This window comes from Brienomyrus brachyistius, chromosome 19, assembly GCF_023856365.1.
Source record: "Brienomyrus brachyistius isolate T26 chromosome 19, BBRACH_0.4, whole genome shotgun sequence".
Classification (NCBI taxonomy): Eukaryota; Metazoa; Chordata; class Actinopteri; order Osteoglossiformes; family Mormyridae; genus Brienomyrus; species Brienomyrus brachyistius.
The window spans coordinates 18,543,315-18,560,961 of record NC_064551.1 but is presented as its reverse complement, the minus strand read 5'-3'; the positions used below and the strand labels follow the sequence as shown (position 1 = coordinate 18,560,961).

The window sequence follows — 17,647 nt, the reverse complement described above, 5'->3', positions numbered from 1 at the left end:
TCCATCATACCAGCACTCTCAGAGTTTTTTTTAACAAACAAACGAAGCAGGAGCGCATTTAACCATGTAATTTCGGGGATGTCATTCTGCATGCATTGCTATTGTGGGCCCAATTTTTACCAATTAAATATGTTCACTTTTGATACTGACATACTGCCAGCTGCGAGAAAATTTAACGGGAGATGAACCATGCTGGGCGATGAAACCGTGCTATGTGAAGTGATATTCCGTATGAAATGTTTAAAGATTATGTACGACACAAAAGCCGTGAGGCAAGACGAGATAAAAACGAGTAACAATAGCTGCTGATTCAGGCTAACATAAAATTCGCCTGTTTTTACAATGTTCTTCAACCTGCTTCTGCCTTCAGCAACTCCAGAAATCGGAATCTTTTCGTGAATAACTCTGTATATACGCAGGGTTGCATGTCGCAAACAGGGCTAGGTGTTGGGCATCGTCATAGAGCTGTAGGCTGTGATGTTACTACAGTGAGAATGTGCTGGCTGGTGCAGCTCTTGGGCGCTAGGACCCCGTGGCCGGGCGCTGTCGTGCGGTCACTGGCGGCTGACAAGCCGCGGAGCTGCGGAGTTTGTCGCTATTTATAATAAAGTGCAGAGTAACCGGAGCAGAAGTAGCCGTCTGGTCCGCCGCCCCAGGAGCGCAACACGTGGTCTGCCCTGTGCCTCATAAACCTGCGCGGATCCCTGGCCTTTTGTGTGTTTTATCTGCTGGCACCGGTCTCCTCCAGAGGACTGAGAGCTTGGGGGTATCTTGCGCCAGCGGGGAAGGTGGGAAGCAGCTGGTGAAGGGGGGGCAGATCGGCTCCTCCCGGGGCACGGAATTAAATGCCTGTGCGTAACTGCGCTGCCTTAGCTTTTTGTCTGTCAAGTCCCGTATTTTCGGGGAGGTGATGCGGCTCCGTGCCAGCTTAGGGTAGGGCTCTGACAGCACAAAGCCGAGTAAGGGGACGCCTGGCCGGGATTGCGCTGCTCCGATGCGCCGGAGGTGTGCGCTGAGCCGCAGGCTGTGTGAACCCCCAGGGCTGCTGCAACTCGCTCTCCATCGGTTGTCCGCCTTTTCCGAGGAGACTTTCTGAACTACTGCTTGTGGGTTTTTTAAAATCCTATGTTTTTAATATTACTGGACGAGAGGAATTGCAATCAGCTGGAACTTTTCTTCTCAGTCTGGATAACGGAGTTTTGACATTTCATTTTAATGCCTTACAGTTTTTAATCTCATTTCAGTTACAGATTTATTCATTACTATAACACAGTACAGAAATGCTAAAAGTATCTCAAGTTTATACAAATAATGTAATTTAGAATACGATACTGTCAAAGTCGTGTGGGCTATTTCGTATTTGCTTGTAGAAATAATATATATAGCCATAAATTATCTATGTTCGCTTTTTGCGCTCAGCGATCGCAGTTGTTTTCCTCCAGACGCTGTTTCACGGTACTCCTTCTAAACATGAACTGCTACCTTCTCAGTCTCTTGCTGACCCTGGATCTGCTCACGGTGGCTCTCAGTCTGTCCACTTGTAGCACGCTGGACATGGATCAGTTCATGAAGAAGCGCATCGAGGCGATCCGCGGCCAGATCCTCAGCAAGCTGAAGCTGAGCAGCCCCCCGGAGCAGTATCCCGAGCCCGGGGAGGTGTCCCGGGATATCATCGCCATCTACAACAGCACCAGAGACCTGCTACAGGAGAAAGCCAACGAGAGGGCGGCGACGTGCGAGCGCCAGCGCAGCGACGAGGAGTATTACGCCAAGGAGGTGCACAAGATCGACATGCAGCCCTTCTTCCCTTCTGAGAGTGAGCCCCTCTTATATTACACCCTTTATTTCGTACACTTTCGCGTGCTGTTATATCGTCTCTGTGTGTTTGTGAGCGTGTCAATGTGTGACTGGCGTTTAGAGCTCATTTGGCGCAAGTCACTTTATCAGGGGACTTAATTATGTTTGTTTATTGGTTCTGTGTACCGATGTCATGCTCACTGAAAAAGGCACAATCTCACTTACGCGCACACAACCAAACATACATACACGCACTCACACACACAGAAAATAGACACAGCAGTTGCACACACATGTAACTGCACGCAGACTCACACATACACGCATTCACATACATGCATGCATTCACGTACACACACACTCATAAACAGACATAGACATTTACATGGGCACATACATGCACTCAGTCAGACAAACAAATGCACACTCATACAGTCACACACACACACACACTGACAGACGCAAGTACACAGGCGCACAGACACGCAGAGGTGATTCTAGGAACACTAGGGGCCCCCAGGCAAGACCTCCATGGGACCATCTGCCCCATCCCAGTTGGCATGGTAAAACTTATAACTATTACTTAGCGTGAAGTCTGAATTAATAATATTAGCAGAGAATTTGATAAACACAATTCATTTATTTCCACTTTACTGTGAAAAGCAGCATATATGCAAATAAAGCAGAATTGTCATTGCAATGTACAGTGTAATTGGTCCAGTTTGGGGGCCCCTCCCAGCTCAGGGGCCCCTCCAGGCTCAGAGGCCCCAGACCATTGCCTGCCTTGCCTGTCCTGTCCCTATGGCACTGCATACACACACATACACACACATACAGACACGTGGGGCTGTTTGTGTTTAAGTCCAGGCAAAGTAACTGCATTGTATTAATGTGGGGTTTAAGCTCCTGCATACAGTGACTGTGCATCTGTATGGAGGGGGCCGAGCAGTATGTAAACTGCATCCCAGAGGACAGGTCGGCATCTACTGCGGTCATGACTATGAAATTCATTTTGCCGGTGATTCATTCAGTAGCGAGGAAATGAAAGAGACAGTTTGGGCAGTTCAGTATCCGGAGGCGGTGCGTACAGAAGGCAGCTACACTTGAAAGAGCCCTTTTAAAGCGGAGCAGAGCCTAGAGAATGTGTAGGGGTTTCACTTATTCCAGCCTGGAATGAAAACAAGTCAAACGAAGAACCGGCTTCAGATGGGGTTTCTAATTTCATACGTGCATGTTAACATTTTTAACTTATTACTTAAAATGTGTATACTTCTGAATTTATGCCTTAATCCAGATCAAATGCGAAAGTGCACAGAATGGAGGAAAATAAGTCGAGAGACATTTTATACCCAAGGAATTTTTTACCTTAAATATTATCCTTGGCCTTGACTGTTCTGCAAATACGCTGAACGCGAATGGTGTTGGGATCTGCGCCAGCAGCAGACAGGAAGACGTTTACGGGCATAAATACCACTGTGTCAACAGTCAGAGTCGCTCAGATGCCCCCAGTGTCTCAGGGAGAAGGACTCAATGTGGAAGTGCGTTCATTCTGATGCCTTCTGTCTGTCTGTCTGTCTGCCTGTCTGTCTGCCTGCCTGCCTGCCTGTCTGTTTGTCTGCCTATCTGTCTGTCTGCCTGTCTGTCTGTCTGTCTGTCTGTTTCTCCATCTGTCTGTCTGTCTGTCTGTGTTCCAATTGAGCAGCACATTCTAACTGTATCCTGAGCTTCAGGATTTGCAGGAGCTCACAGACAGAGCTCTAACGAATGTGTCGTGTGGTTTCCACCCAGCCGCACCATTTCGGGGCCTCAGATACGTTCTCATTACCTTACATGAACCCTCATTTCCCCCCCTGCAAGCACGTCCAGCATTGTGTTAATGGAGCAAAGGTTCGCTGAGCGAAGCAGACAGATTGGGCAGTGTAGCATAGCACAGTCAGCCCCATGTCTGTTAAAAGCAGTAGTTTCCTGGAGTCTGTGAAAGTAGTCTAGTCTACACCAGACCTTCATTTTCATATGTGATGCAAGAGCTTTTTCACTGTCTGTACCTCATTTTCATATGTCTCCTCACCTCAATCCCAGCCCTCTGATATAAGAGCATTTTCTCTGTCTGTACCTCATTTTCACACGTCTCCTCACCTCAGTCCCGGTCCTCTGATGTAATAAGGTTTTCACTGTCTGTACTTCATTTTCACACGTCTCCTCACCTCGGTTCCCAGTCCTCTCATGTAAGATCTTTCTCTGTCTGTACTTTTTCGCATATGCTGTTTGTACACGTGCCCGGTCATTCTGTTTTAGAATGTTTTTGTAATCTGTGTCTGTACTTTTCTGCAAAGCTATGCTGGACATCAGCATTAGTAATAATGCATGGTGTGTGGAGTATATAGAGATGTGGGTGTTTGTATAATCAGGACTGCTATGTGACACAGTAAGTTTGCTGTGCAGAGTTCCGGGACTCTCCCATTCTACTCCCTCAAAAGACACACACATACTCCTTCTCTCTTAAACACACTTACTGATCTACTGACCGAATCATAAGTCAACCTTCACACTGCTAGCGGACTCACAAAAATGACAGGATGTGCTGGAACAGGGCCCCTGTAAACACTCACATTTGCGCAGTCTTACCCCGTATGCGCACACACACTGCGCATTTTGTGAAGTGCTTATGGTGGAACTGCAGTCTTGCACTGAATAAGTAGTCAGAGAGTAAATGACTGGATGCTGAAGGTGGTTTGTTCAAATGTGTCTCACTGTCATTAAAAAGCCACACATTAGGGTGAACGATTGTCAGTGTTTTTTTGCAGCTCACATGCCATATGTCTGTATTACATATTGTTCATTTGTTCGTAGGCGAGTCTTTATTATTACAAATATTCATGTATGTAGGAAAGGAAGTCAGTGCCACGGTTTGTGTGAAGCTGCTGTAGAGGCTGTTAAATGTGAATGTGTCCGAGTGTCCCAGCAAACTCAGTGCTTTTGTCTTGCGGCAACATTATTACCATGAGCTGACATCAGTGGGTTCTAAAAGCCTCAATGTCAGAGAAACATCCAGAAAGGCTGTTTAGAAGGGCCCGCCCCCCCACAAAACAGAGCCTGGGGTCCTGGAATTCTCTGCACACCTAGAGGTAGAAATTTCAGGTCCAGAGAGTAAAAATCCAGGCTGAGTCCTCTGTGACTATGACTCTTTATGCTGAATTGGTCGGTTGAAACAAAATCGTGGTCTGGACTTTTACTTTCTGGACCTGACGTTTCCACCACAATCTGCCACTCATATTGGTGCTGTTTGTTTGTTAGATTTAAATCCACAGCTTTGTCTAACAGTGAGAGGTCATTCAGAGCTACCCAAAGACGGATCCTCACGGAGGCGATGCCAGTGCACTCCAAGATGCACTGTGTATCAGTTACCATATCCATATTGGCTGATGTTCGTTAAAAATCAATACATCACCACCGGGCCAATGTGTCGGTCTTGGCCAGTATTGCTGGCCAATATTTAGACTTCAGTGAATATTAAAAATGTGTAGCACTAGAGTGAAACAGATAACTACTAAAATAGTTATGATGACTGCATTGGACTATCAGCTATTTTTCCGGAGTGGAGGATGAAGGATTCCATCAGCTCACTCGCCACTTATAACCTCCCAAGTCGGAGGAACTTCCCTGATGTCTCACTGCCTGATTATATGGTACGGCTGCAACCACACGTTCATGAGATCTTAAGCAGTAATGACACCGTGGAGATCACAGGTTAGCCGATTATCAGTTTTGAATTTACTGATTAATTGTCATTGTTGATACACCACAGCACAACAACGAAATGTGTCCTCTGCATTTAACCCATGTGTGAGAATGTGACGTAGCAGGGGGCAGCTAATTCGGGGCCCGGGGAGCGGGGCTTGGGGGCGGTACCTTGCTTAGGGTACCTCAGTGGTGCCTTGCTGGTTGGGGATTCAAACCTTTCAATTACAAGTGAGCTTCCCTAACCATTAAGCCACCACTGCCCACAATTACAACTTGGTAACTGTGATTGGGAATATTAGATTTCCATACCGGTGCCCCACTGTATGCTGTGGCCCTGCCCAACCTGTGTGTTCAGGACCCATCTTTTACGGCTCCTCCTCCAGTGCTCCTCTGCGTACCACAATGCTCCTTGATTTTCCCACAATGCTCCACTCCATGTATCCTGTTTTCTATACGTTTAAGCCAATTGTCTGGTTGCTTTACTATCTTATGTGGTATTTTCTATCAGTATGGGAACTGAGGGCAAACTGCAAGCTGTAAATCTCTCATGAAGTACCAAAGAAGTACCCCAGCTGGTTTGGCACTTTTGGTACTGGTACCAAAAGTTCAGTACTTGGTGCAGTGGAAAAGTGCAGTGTGAGATAAAATGCAGTGGCAAAGGAGCCAGATGTTCTCAATAGCAGCTAGCTGCGCACTTCACATGTCCATCTGTCCTTCAGGGTTCCTTCCTGCTTTCTCCCTGCTCGTTCTTTCCTGGGTTCTCATGGACACACAGTAATCGCCAGGAATAGCAGTTGTGTGGGGCTCCCACCCCCCGTCCTTTTATTATGTGGATGCCTGTTGCTGGGAAGGAGGCCGGCAGAGACTGACAGCCCTTCATGGACCGCATGATATTTTTAGATCTCAGGGATTATGTGCAGAGTTCTTTTCAATTTGCTACTGGCAGGTGAGAAGAGGGGTGGGGCTTCCTGCAAAGGAAGAGAGGAGTTCCAGATACCTCAGTGCCCCTCCCACTCCCATGCCTGCTCCTGCCCTGTACCCACTCCCGCGCTTTTCTGCTCCTGCCCTGTACCCGCTCCTGCGCTTTTCCACTCCTGCCCTGTACCCACTCCCGCGCTTTTCCGCTCCTGCTCTGTACCCACTTCCGTGCTTCTCCGCTCCTGCCCTGTACCCACTTCCATGCTTTTCTGCTCCTGCTCTGTATCCACTTCCGTGCTTCTCCGCTCCTGCCCTGTACCCGCTCCTGCGCTTTTCCACTCTTGCTCTGTACCCACTTCCATGCTTTTCCGCTCCTGCTCTGTACCCACTTCCGTGCTTCTCCGCTTCTGCCCTGTACCCACTCCTGCGCTTTTCTGCTCCTGCCCTGTACCCGCTCCTGCGCTTTTCCACTCTTGCTCTGTACCCACTTCCATGCTTTTCCGCTCCTGCTCTGTACCCACTTCCGTGCTTCTCCGCTCCTGCCCTGTACCCACTTCCATGCTTTTCTGCTCCTGCTCTGTACCCACTTCCGTGCTTCTCCGCTTCTGCCCTGTACCCGCTCCTGCACGTTTCCCCTCCTGCTCTGTACCCACTTCCATACTTCTCCGCTCCTGCTCTGTACTCACTTCCGTGCTTCTCCGCTTCTGCCCTGTACCCACTCCCACGGTTTTCCGCTCCTGCCCTGTACCCGCCCCTGCACGTTTCCACTCCTGCTCTGTACCCATTCTCACTCCCATTCCCGTTCTGTGTCTGCTACCACACCCATTCCTGCCTTGTACTTAGTCTTGCTCTGCACCTGTTCCCACATCCACTGCTGACCTGTACCTGCTCCCAGACCTGCTCCTTCCCTGTACCTGCTTCTGACCTGTACCTGTTCACATGCACACAGAGACACACACACTCACAGGCATGCACACACAGTCACACACATTCAGAGACATGCACACACAGTCACACGTACTCACAGGCATGCACACAGACACATTCACACACACACATACAAACATAGGATTTTATTACCAGTAATACCTCATGTTTCTCAAAAACAGAAAATATTTTAAACATTAAGCTTATTATTATAGTCCTTGTGGTAGTTTTAAACAGTGGTATTTGCCAAACACCCTTAAATGTTATTGTTATTACTGCTATCTCTTTCATTATTGAACCAAAAAATAATTATCACAATCCTAAATCTACGCCGGAAAGCTCCAGTCGCCACTCACAGATCAGAACTTATCTGCAGAATATCCTCCGCTAAGCTGGATAGAGTCAGATCATTCCTGGGAAGTTTATGAGGCATATCCTTTGCCACCGTGTGGTTGTGGACCACCCCACCCCTGCCAGTTTTCATGTGGTGCAGAATGTGGTTGAGGGCTGTGTGCTGCTAGGTGTAGGAGGTCATACAAAAAATTGTTTGTGTCATTCAGTATTTTGCCCCCCACCTCCCAGTGAGTACCGAGAGCACAGTGATCTCCTCTGTGGCTCCTGGAGGAGCGACAGACCTGCCACGCTCTGCTTCTGAACTCCCTTTCCAGAAACTTCTTTCCACGCTCAGATACTGTGTCGCTAAGGTAAACAAACCCGTTGTGAAATGGCTTTCTCATACGCGGGCGAAGCCTGGATTTTCTGGCCACGCTGAGACGACCGTTCCACACCGGGGTGTGTGAAAGAGACAGTCACACCTCTGGGAATTCGGGAGCAGCTTAAAGTAGGTCACGTACTTCCTGGCTGCCTGAAAAATGTCTCTTTTCAGTTTTCTTTTTTCGTTACGAATGATGAGAAGCTGAGGACATTTACACCGTTTGAGATATTGTCTCTTTAAATACACCCCCCTGTCTGTCGTCCCATCTCTCATACTGTATAATTATCCAACTGTATCATCAATCTGTGAGCTGTCAAATACGAGGAAAAGTGAAATGAACAGAATGTGGGAGGGAGAGACTGTTTGTCGTTTAATTAGTGCAAAAGAGCGTCACGCTCAGTCGGGCCATTAGGACAGCGTCTTCAGTTAGATTCTTCAATGATCAGCCACATAAGTAAACCTTGACTTGGGACTCTAGAGCTGCACCCTGACTGTACAGACGCGCAGCTCCTAGTTCCGTACCATGCGGAGCGAATGCGTGACACAGAACACGTACGTGGCGTCTCATTTTAATTCTTTTGCCCCTAAACTGTGTGTTTTTAATGAGTCTCACTCGTGAACCTTTTGAGACACTCGGACGTTTCTTCTTTCCAAAAAGCTGCATTGATGTATTTCCTTTGCTTGTACCTCTTTTCCCTGACATTTTAAATGGCTTTGCCATGAGAGGCACCGCGGTGGGTGTCCTCATCGCGCTCCGCCAAGCGGGAGGGGCCCTCGTCCGGGCTCCGAGCCCAGGGGTCTGTCCACTACCCATCTCTTTTCTCATTTCTCATGGCTTCACCCAAGTGGCCGTGATTGGTGTGATCTTATCTGCGTTGCTCTTTTCCCCCCTGCTGTGAATCGCCCCCTGCAGGCGGGGTGGCGTCTGGCTTCTCCGCACGCACTGCTTGTCCATTTCCAGCGCTGCAGCGTCCTTTTCCAAATTCTGATGTCACCCCTCTCAGGCCCCTGATTGTCCTGCCCTGAGCTTCCTTGCGGAACAGGAAGGGCCCTGTGGTGTAAAGCAGAGAGTATGAAAGAGAAGAGTCACTCTCTAGGACCATGAGTGGTCATCGCTATAGCTGATCTTTAATGTTGATTTTGTTATAACTAGTCCCAAGTAATCATCAGTCCTGAGTAGCCACCACTCTGGCTAATTCTGATTGTCCAACCATAGGCCTGTCCTGTCTACCCTCCCATTCTCTCTGTCGACTACAGGCCCGCCCTGTATGTCTTACTGTTTTGTCTGTCGACTACACGCCTGTCCAATCTGTCTGCTCATTCTGTCTGCCCCCTTGTCTGGACCTGTGTCCCCTCCTTGTACTTTGCATTACAGCATTGCAGCAGAGGACAGCAGAGAGAGTGGGAATGGGTTACCTTGTATGTGACATATTACCTGTGTGTGGACTGCTGTTTCACATACTGCTTACAAGATCTCACACAGCGGGTGACTTTGTCCTAAGCAGCTGCTCACAACAGATGAATATGGATGTTAAATAGTACAGTGAAACAGACCTGGTTCATTCAGTGAGCTTCTTTGCTTTTATTCTCCGAACGTCCACCTTTGATGGCTCTCAACCTGTGCCTCACTTTCCAAAGTCTGAAGAGCTTTTCCGCTTCATTCATGGCCTGAAGCAGGTCAGCTTGCTCATGTTCCCTCCTCAATTTGTCATCAGATAGTTCAGACGAGCCAATCAAGCCTTGGAATGAATCAAATGTGTTTTTTAGCGTTTTACTTTTAATGTTTGATTTTAGATAGAGAAAAAATGCGCTTTTGGGAGTCGCCTTCAAGCCAGCGCCATAGCTAGCTCGCGCTGTTATGTATCACTTGGTTTTGCCAGGTTTTGGACAGAATAACGTCCATCTTTCATCCGTGTACCAGAAAAGAGAGCTTTTGTGTTCTTTCTTTCTGCCAGTCACTGAGGTATGTGCAGTTCCTGGCCTGTCAGGCCTTAGTGCGGCTTGAAGAAAATGTGATTTGTTTAGTAAACCGCCTGTCATTTCTGCCACGTTATTTTAGCCTGTTTTCACTTTTCCACCCATGTCCGATTCCTTCAGTGTGACCCTAACAGAAAGCAGAAATCACATTTTCTTGGTGTATAGTGTCAGAAAAGTTTCAACAGCATCAAACGCTGAACAAATCAAGCAGTTCAGAATCCTGCCAGCTTCAGATCATGTGTTTCCAGTTACGTTGCCCATTTTCAATGGCCTTTATGCTGAACATAGCTGATACTTTGCCCATGTTGTACATACCTTCATTTTTTGAAAATTACTTTTGGAAAAATAATAACATTATATTAAAAACCTTACCCTGAACCTAAACAAAAGCCTGGTCAGATTGTGGTTCTGTTCTTCACCACATCATTTCCATAATAGGACACCGACACATTGGGTTGTCTCGGAACCTCTTCTGGTGATAAGATCCACTCTTCCATGGATGGATGGAATTTCTCAGATTTTTGGACAGGGCTATAGCCTTGGGACTGTGTGGTTCAGTCAATGCGTGTTTCAGTCAGTGTGTGTACTGGATGTTTTAGTCAGTGTGTGTTTCAGTTACTGTGTGTACTGGGTGTTTCAGTCAGTGCATGTTTCAGTCAATGCGTATTTCAGTCAATGTATGTACCATGTGTTTCAGTCACTGTGTGTACTGCACATTTCAGTCGGTGCGTGTAAGTCACTGTGTGTACTGCACATTTCAGTCAGTGCGTGTAAGTCACTGTGTGTACTGCACATTTCAGTCGGTGTGTGTAAGTCACTGTGTGTACTGCACATTTCAGTCAGTGCGTGTAAGTCACTGTGTACAGCACATTTCAGTCGGTGTGTGTAAGTCACTGTCTGTACTGCACATTTCAGTCGGTGTGTGTAAGTCACTGTGTACAGCACATTTCAGTCGGTGTGTGTAAGTCACTGTCTGTACTGCACATTTCAGTTGGTGTGTGTAAGTCACTGTGTACAGCACATTTCAGTCGGTGTGTGTAAGTCACTGTGTACAGCACATTTCAGTCGGTGTGTGTAAGTCACTGTGTACAGCACATTTCAGTCGGTGTGTGTAAGTCACTGTGTGCACCATGTCACCCGGTGGTGGCACCATCACAGGTGGCACCATGACGATCTGATGTGTTCTCCTTTTTCTGCAGATGTCATCCCTCCTACACACTACAGCCCGTATTTCAGACACCTGACCTTTGACGTGTCTTCGATGGAGAAGAACGCCTCCAACCTGGTGAAGGCTGAACTGCGCCTCTTTAGGCTGCAGAACCCCAAGGCCCGTGTGCAAGAGCAGCGGATTGAGCTTTACCAGGTGACCGCACGTCTTACTGTCACAGCAGGCTTACTCTGCTCCCCTTACAGCATCTACACCCTCTCAGATAGAAACTTTTCCTCCATTCTCAGCTACCAGGGATACGAAGGGGATCCCGAGGAAAGGGGTAGGCGGGCAGGCAGAGAGTCAGTGGAGCAGAGGGGGCAATCTATTCTGAATGAGGATCCCACTCACTCGCACACTCACTCAGTGACATAATCGTCATCTTCGCTCAGCTAAAGTGCTAGTTTACTCTACGGGCACAGCTTGACACAATGGCTGAAGATGATTGTTAGTATTAGCCTGGCTGTAGCATTGTCTTGGGTGGAGATGCAGATGGTGTGAGTGAAAGTCACATGGCGAGCATGTGCAAGAAAAGCCAATTGGTCGGCTGACCAAAGGTTACACCGACGCAGGCTGCTCATTGGCCCCTGTTTTCTCAATGGTGGAAACCCAGGACAAACTGTCTAAAGAAAACATGAGATCTCCACACTGCAGAAGACCAGAGCATACAGAGATACCCTCCAAAGCGCAAAATAACATTTCACTCCCCTGAAAGAACAATGGAAGTCAGGAAAATGTGCAGTGCAGTGAAAATGCTGATATAAGCCCAGAATATTGCCAAATATCTCAGACACGTAGCCACCGGGCTCTTCACAAAGGCACCAGTTGAGAGAAAAATGTGTCATTTTGCTTCAGAATCTCGTGCACAAGGATCTGACATCCCCTATGCAGCGCTACATCGACAGCAAGGTGGTGCAGACGCACGCCAAGGGGGAGTGGCTGTCTTTCGATGTGACAGAGGCGGTCAGCGAGTGGCTGCTTCACAGAGGTGAGGGGGCACCCGGGGTCCGGCCTGGACTGGAGCAGCATTTTCTCGTCTCTCCCCGGCCATCTCATGTTTAATACACTCCTCCTCCCTTTCAGACAGAAACAGTGGCTTCAAGATCAGCCTGCACTGCCCGTGCTGCACATTCGTCCCTTCAAATAATTTAATAATCCCCAACAAAAGCGAGGAGCTGGAAGCCAGGTTTGCAGGTAGAGGGCATGTGCCGTCTGCCGCTGGTGTTGCTGATGGGATGGCATAGGTGTGCATGGCCACACTACACGTGTGCTGTGTAATCGGCAGGTATCGATGACAGCTTCCAGCACAGCGATGACCAGAAGAGGCGCCGTCACAACGGGCTCAGTCCTCACCTGCTGCTGATGCTGCTACCCTCCTACCGGCTGGAGTCACAGCACAAGCCTCACCGGCAGAAGCGTGCCCTGGATGCTGCCTATTGCTCCAGGTGAACTTCCTGTGACCTCTGTGTGACCTTGCCATGACCTCTCTGCATGCGTCATACTGATCTCCTTGCCCGGCTGACCCCCTCAGGAACGTCCAGGATAACTGCTGCTTGAGGTCCCTCTATATCGATTTCAAGAGGGATCTGGGTTGGAAATGGATCCATGAGCCTAAAGGTTACAACGCTAACTTCTGTGCTGGTGCGTGTCCTTACCTGTGGAGCGCTGACACTCAGCACAGCAAGGTGAGAGGCCACGAAGTGAGGGAATGTGGAGGAGGGGCCAGAGTCAGGGAGTGTGGAGGAGGGGCCAGAGTGATGGAGTGTGGAGGAGGGGCCAGAGACAGAAAGTGTGGAGGAGGGGCCAGAGGCAGAAAGTGTGGAGGAGGGGCCAGAGTCAGGGAGTGTGGAGGAGGGGCCAGAGTCAGGGAGTGTGGAGGAGGGGCCAGAGTGATGGAGTGTGGAGGACGGGCCAGAACGATGGAGTGTGGAGGAGGGGCCAGAGTCACGGAGTGTAGAGGAGGGGCCGGAGAGTGTGGAGGAGGGGCCAGAGTCAGGGAGTGTGGAGGAGGGGCCAGAGAGTGTGGAGGAGGGGCCGGAGTCAGGGAGTGTGGAGGAGGGGCCGGAGAGTGTGGAGAAGGGGCCAGAGTCAGGGAGTGTGGAGGAGGGGCCAGAGAGTGTGGAGGAGGAGCCAGAGTCAGGGAGTGTGGAGGAGGGGCCAGAGTCAGAGTGTGTGGAGGAGGGGCCAGAGTCAGGGAGTGTGGAGGAGGGGCCAGAGACAGAAAGTGTGGAGGAGGGGCCAGAGTGAGGGAGTGTGGAGGACGGGCCAGAGTGATGAAGTGTGGAGGAGGGGCCAGAGTCAGGGAGTGTGGAGGAGGGGCCAGAGTCAGGGAGTGTGGAGGAGGGGCCAGAGTGATGGAGTGTGGAGGAGGGGCCAGAGACAGAAAGTGTGGAGGAGGGGCCAGAGACAGAAAGTGTGGAGGAGGGGCCAGAGTCAGGGAGTGTGGAGGAGGGGCCAGAGTCAGGGAGTGTGGAGGAGGGGCCAGAGTGATGGAGTGTGGAGGACGGGCCAGAACGATGGAGTGTGGAGGAGGGGCCAGAGTCAGGGAGTGTAGAGGAGGGGCCGGAGAGTGTGGAGGAGGGGCCAGAGTCAGGGAGTGTGGAGGAGGGGCCAGAGAGTGTGGAGGAGGGGCCAGAGTCAGGGAGTGTGGAGGAGGGGCCGGAGAGTGTGGAGAAGGGGCCAGAGTCAGGGAGTGTGGAGGAGGGGCCAGAGAGTGTGGAGGAGGAGCCAGAGTCAGGGAGTGTGGAGGAGGGGCCAGAGTCAGAGTGTGTGGAGGAGGGGCCAGAGAGTGTGGAGGAGGGGCCAGAGTCAGGGAGTGTGGAGGAGGGGCCAGAGACAGAAAGTGTGGAGGAGGGGTCAGAGTCAGGGAGTGTGGAGGAGGGGCCAGAGTCAGAGTGTGTGGAGGAGGGGCCAGAGAGTGTGGAGGAGGGGCCAGAGTCAGGGAGTGTGGAGGAGGGGCCAGAGACAGAAAGTGTGGAGGAGGGGTCAGAGTCAGGGAGTGTGGAGGAGGGGCCAGAGTGATGGAGTGTGGAGGAGGGGCCAGAGTCAGGGAGTGTGGAGGAGGGGCCAGAGTGATGGAGTGTGGAGGAGGGGCCAGAGTCAGGGAGTGTGGAGGAGGGGCCAGGGACAGAAAGTGTGGAGGAGGGGTCAGAGTCAGGGAGTGTGGAGGAGGGGCCAGAGACAGAAAGTGTGGAGGAGGGGCCAGAGTGATGGAGTGTGGAGGAGGGGCCAGAGTGATGGAGTGTGGAGGACGGGCCAGAGTGATGGAGTGTGGAGGAGGGGCCAGAGTCAGGGAGTGTGGAGGAGGGGCCGGAGAGTGTGGAGGAGGGGCCAGAGTCAGGGAGTGTGGAGGAGGGGCCAGAGTGATGGAGTGTGGAGGAGGGGCCAGAGTCAGGGAGTGTGGAGGAGGGGTCAGAGTCAGGGAGTGTGGAGGAGGGGCCAGAGTCAGGGTGTGTGGAGGAGGGGCCAGAGTCAGGGAGTGTGGAGGAGGTGCCAGAGAGTGTGGAGGAGGGGCCAGAGTCAGGGAATGTGGAGGAGGGGCCGGAGAGTGTGGAGGAGGGGCCAGAGTCAGGGAGTGTGGAGGAGGGGCCAGAGACAGAAAGTGTGGAGGAGGGGCCAGAGTGATGGAGTGTGGAGGACGGGCCAGAGTGATGGAGTGTGGAGGAGGGACCAGAGTCAGGGAGTGTGGAGGAGGGGCCGGAGAGTGTGGAGGAGGGGCCAGAGTCAGGGAGTGTGGAGGAGGGGCCAGAGTGATGGAGTGTGGAGGAGGGGCCAGAGTCAGGGAGTGTGGAGGAGGGGTCAGAGTCAGGGAGTGTGGAGGAGGGGCCAGAGTCAGGGTGTGTGGAGGAGGGGCCAGAGTCAGGGAGTGTGGAGGAGGTGCCAGAGAGTGTGGAGGAGGGGCCAGAGTCAGGGAGTGTGGAGGAGGGGCCAGAGAGTGTGGAGGAGGGGCCAGAGTCAGGGTGTGTGGAGGAGGGGCCAGAGTCAGGGTGTGTGGAGGAGGGGCCAGAGAGTGTGGAGGAGGGGCCAGAGTCAGGGAGTGTGGAGGAGGGGCCAGAGAGTGTGGAGGAGGGGCCAGAGTCAGGGTGTGTGGAGGAGGGGCCAGAGACAGAAAGTGTGGTTTGACCAGAGTGAGGGAGTGTGGAGGAGGGGTCAGAGAGTGTGGAGGAGGGGCCAGAGAGTGTGGAGGAGGGGCCAGAGTCAGGGTGTGTGGAGGAGGGGCCAGAGAGTGTGGAGGAGGGGCCAGAGTCAGGGTGTGTGGAGGAGGGGCCAGAGTCAGGGAGTGTGGAGGAGGGGCCAGAGAGTTTGGAAGATGGGCCAGAGTCAGGGAGTGTGGAGGAGGGGCCAGAGAGTGTGGAGGAGGGGCCAGAGAGTGTGGAGGAGGGGCCAGAGAGTGTGGAGGAGGGGCCAGAGTCTGGGTGTGTGGAGGAGGGGCCAGAGACAGAAAGTGTGGAGGAGGGGCCAGAGTCAGGGAGTGTGGAGGAGGGGCCAGAGTCAGGGTATATGGAGGAGGGGCCAGAGAGTGTGGAGGAGGGGCCAGAGAGTGTGGAGGAGGGGCCAGAGAATGTGGAAGAGGGCCAGATTGAGGGAACTTGGAGAAGGGGTGAAGAAGTGAGTTATGTTAAGTGTTTTCTTTCTCTGCAGGTCTTGGGCCTATACAACACCATCAATCCTGAGGCATCAGCATCACCGTGTTGTGTGTCCCAGGACCTGGAGCCCCTCACCATTCTCTACTACATCGGCAAGACCCCCAAGATTGAGCAGCTGTCCAACATGATTGTGAAGTCCTGCAAGTGCAGCTAGGAATGGACACACACATGCACACACACACACACACGCACAGTCCAGCAGTCTCGGGACACTGAGTATCAAGCAGCAATACAAATGGCAGATGGCAGTCCCATCATGCACATCATCCACATACCCATCGGACGTAAACATATCTGGAGATGAGTAAACACTGGAAGAGTATTTAAGTGTCAATATGTGAAATAAGTAGAAGAAATAATGATGCAAGCTTATCAGCCCCATATTGCCAGTTCCCAGTGTTACCATTTTGCCTTTGAGTTCTTGTACTTTCATTTGTTTTTTTGTTTTTTTTTATGCTGTCCGCAGTTTGTGCAGTTTCATCTAATCTGATTTTTCCATTATAAAACCAGTGCGATTGTGGCTAAATGGGAAAGTGTCTTCTTTGGTAATCAGTCTTCATACGAGACGCACTCACATACACAGGAGACACACTCACATACACAGGAGACACACTCACATACACAGGAGACACACTCACACACACAGGAGACACACTCACATACACAGGAGACACACTCACATACACAGCAGACACTCCCACATGCAGGAGACACACACACCCTCACCTCCTTCCATACTCCCTCACATAGGGAGTCATACCCACACCCCCTTCTGTTCTCCCTCGCACAGTACATACCAATTCAAATGTAGAGCCAGATTAAATTTGTTCGGAGATAGTTCTGTATCTGAATCACAGTTTTCACTCACACAGGCCAATGGTCATTTATTGACGACTGATACCCGAGAGATTAGATTGGACTGATTGACACTGTCTTCACAGCTCAACAAGGCATCCCTTAGTTTGCAACCCCCATCCTGTCATTATTCAGAGGGAAATTATTCAGATAACTGCACTGATTTCATTTCTTTTTTATCTTCAAGTTTTGATGAGGTTATTTCCCCTGAATTGAGCGATGCTGTGTGTGTCACCCTAACGCTGCGTCTGTGACCATTCAAAAGCTCTTCTAAGGATGTCGACCTAAGATGCGTGACACCAGACATGGCAGATCACATGTGCACTTGTTGTTGATATCAAGGCTCTTGCTGACACGCTACCATGTATTATAACACAGTTGTTGCTATGATACTGTAGTGATTAATAAATTATTTAAGTTTCAAGGGAACTGTTGTTTTTTTTTTATTTTTTTGATGAGATCTCAGTCACCTCATTCTGTCTGTTTTAAAGAACAAACCTTAAGAAATAAATATGTTTTTCTCTGTATCCTTTCAGACACACCTGAAACACCTAAAAAAGTATCAGAGGCACTCAAGCCATTCATCTTTAAAAATAAAGGCGAGGATAAAGATATCTGTTACCCCATTTGCTCTGTAATGTAAATAAACATGTTTTGAGGTCATCCTCAGCAGACATGCTCATCCAGGACCTTAGATATGCCAGGTCTGTTATGGTGGTGGAAGCTGAAATGTTCTTGTGACATAACGTCGCTGGTCATCCCATTTTTTAAACTAGTATGGCTAAGTCGGTTGCTTTTTTTTTTTTTTTTTTGCTAAATCGAGGTTTTTAGAAAACTCCATGCTGTAATTGTATCTGTTTTAAA

General features: G+C 50.2%; 1 protein-coding gene across 2 annotated transcripts; it reads left to right on the top strand.

The window, feature by feature from the left end:
• The first annotated feature begins 597 nt into the window (after positions 1–597).
• Positions 598–17,207, top strand: tgfb2 (transforming growth factor, beta 2). Of its 2 annotated transcripts, XM_048986261.1 has the most exons (8): positions 598–851; positions 1,530–1,816; positions 11,275–11,438; positions 12,138–12,270; positions 12,366–12,476; positions 12,568–12,727; positions 12,814–12,967; positions 15,924–17,207. In XM_048986261.1, exons 2-8 carry the CDS (start codon positions 1,555–1,557, stop codon positions 16,080–16,082), a joined length of 1,143 nt encoding a protein of 380 aa, XP_048842218.1. In that variant the 5' UTR covers positions 598–851; positions 1,530–1,554; the 3' UTR covers positions 16,083–17,207. The 2 variants fall into 2 exon arrangements, with proteins under 2 accessions (XP_048842218.1, XP_048842217.1); XM_048986260.1 differs by having other exon boundaries at positions 598–1,816.
• Positions 17,208–17,647: the final 440 nt, after the last annotated feature.

What these genes read in the sequence shown, in the direction of transcription:
- tgfb2 (XM_048986260.1), top strand. Translation starts at nt 1,399, where the DNA reads ATGTTCGCTTTTTGCGCTCAGCGATCGCAGTTGTTTTCCTCCAGACGC. An exon ending in GCTGGAAGCCAGGTTTGCAG is followed by an intron (nt 12,477 to 12,567) that starts GTAGAGGGCATG and finishes TGTAATCGGCAG; the next exon opens with GTATCGATGACAGCTTCCAG. An exon ending in CTGACACTCAGCACAGCAAG is followed by an intron (nt 12,968 to 15,923) that starts GTGAGAGGCCAC and finishes CTTTCTCTGCAG; the next exon opens with GTCTTGGGCCTATACAACAC.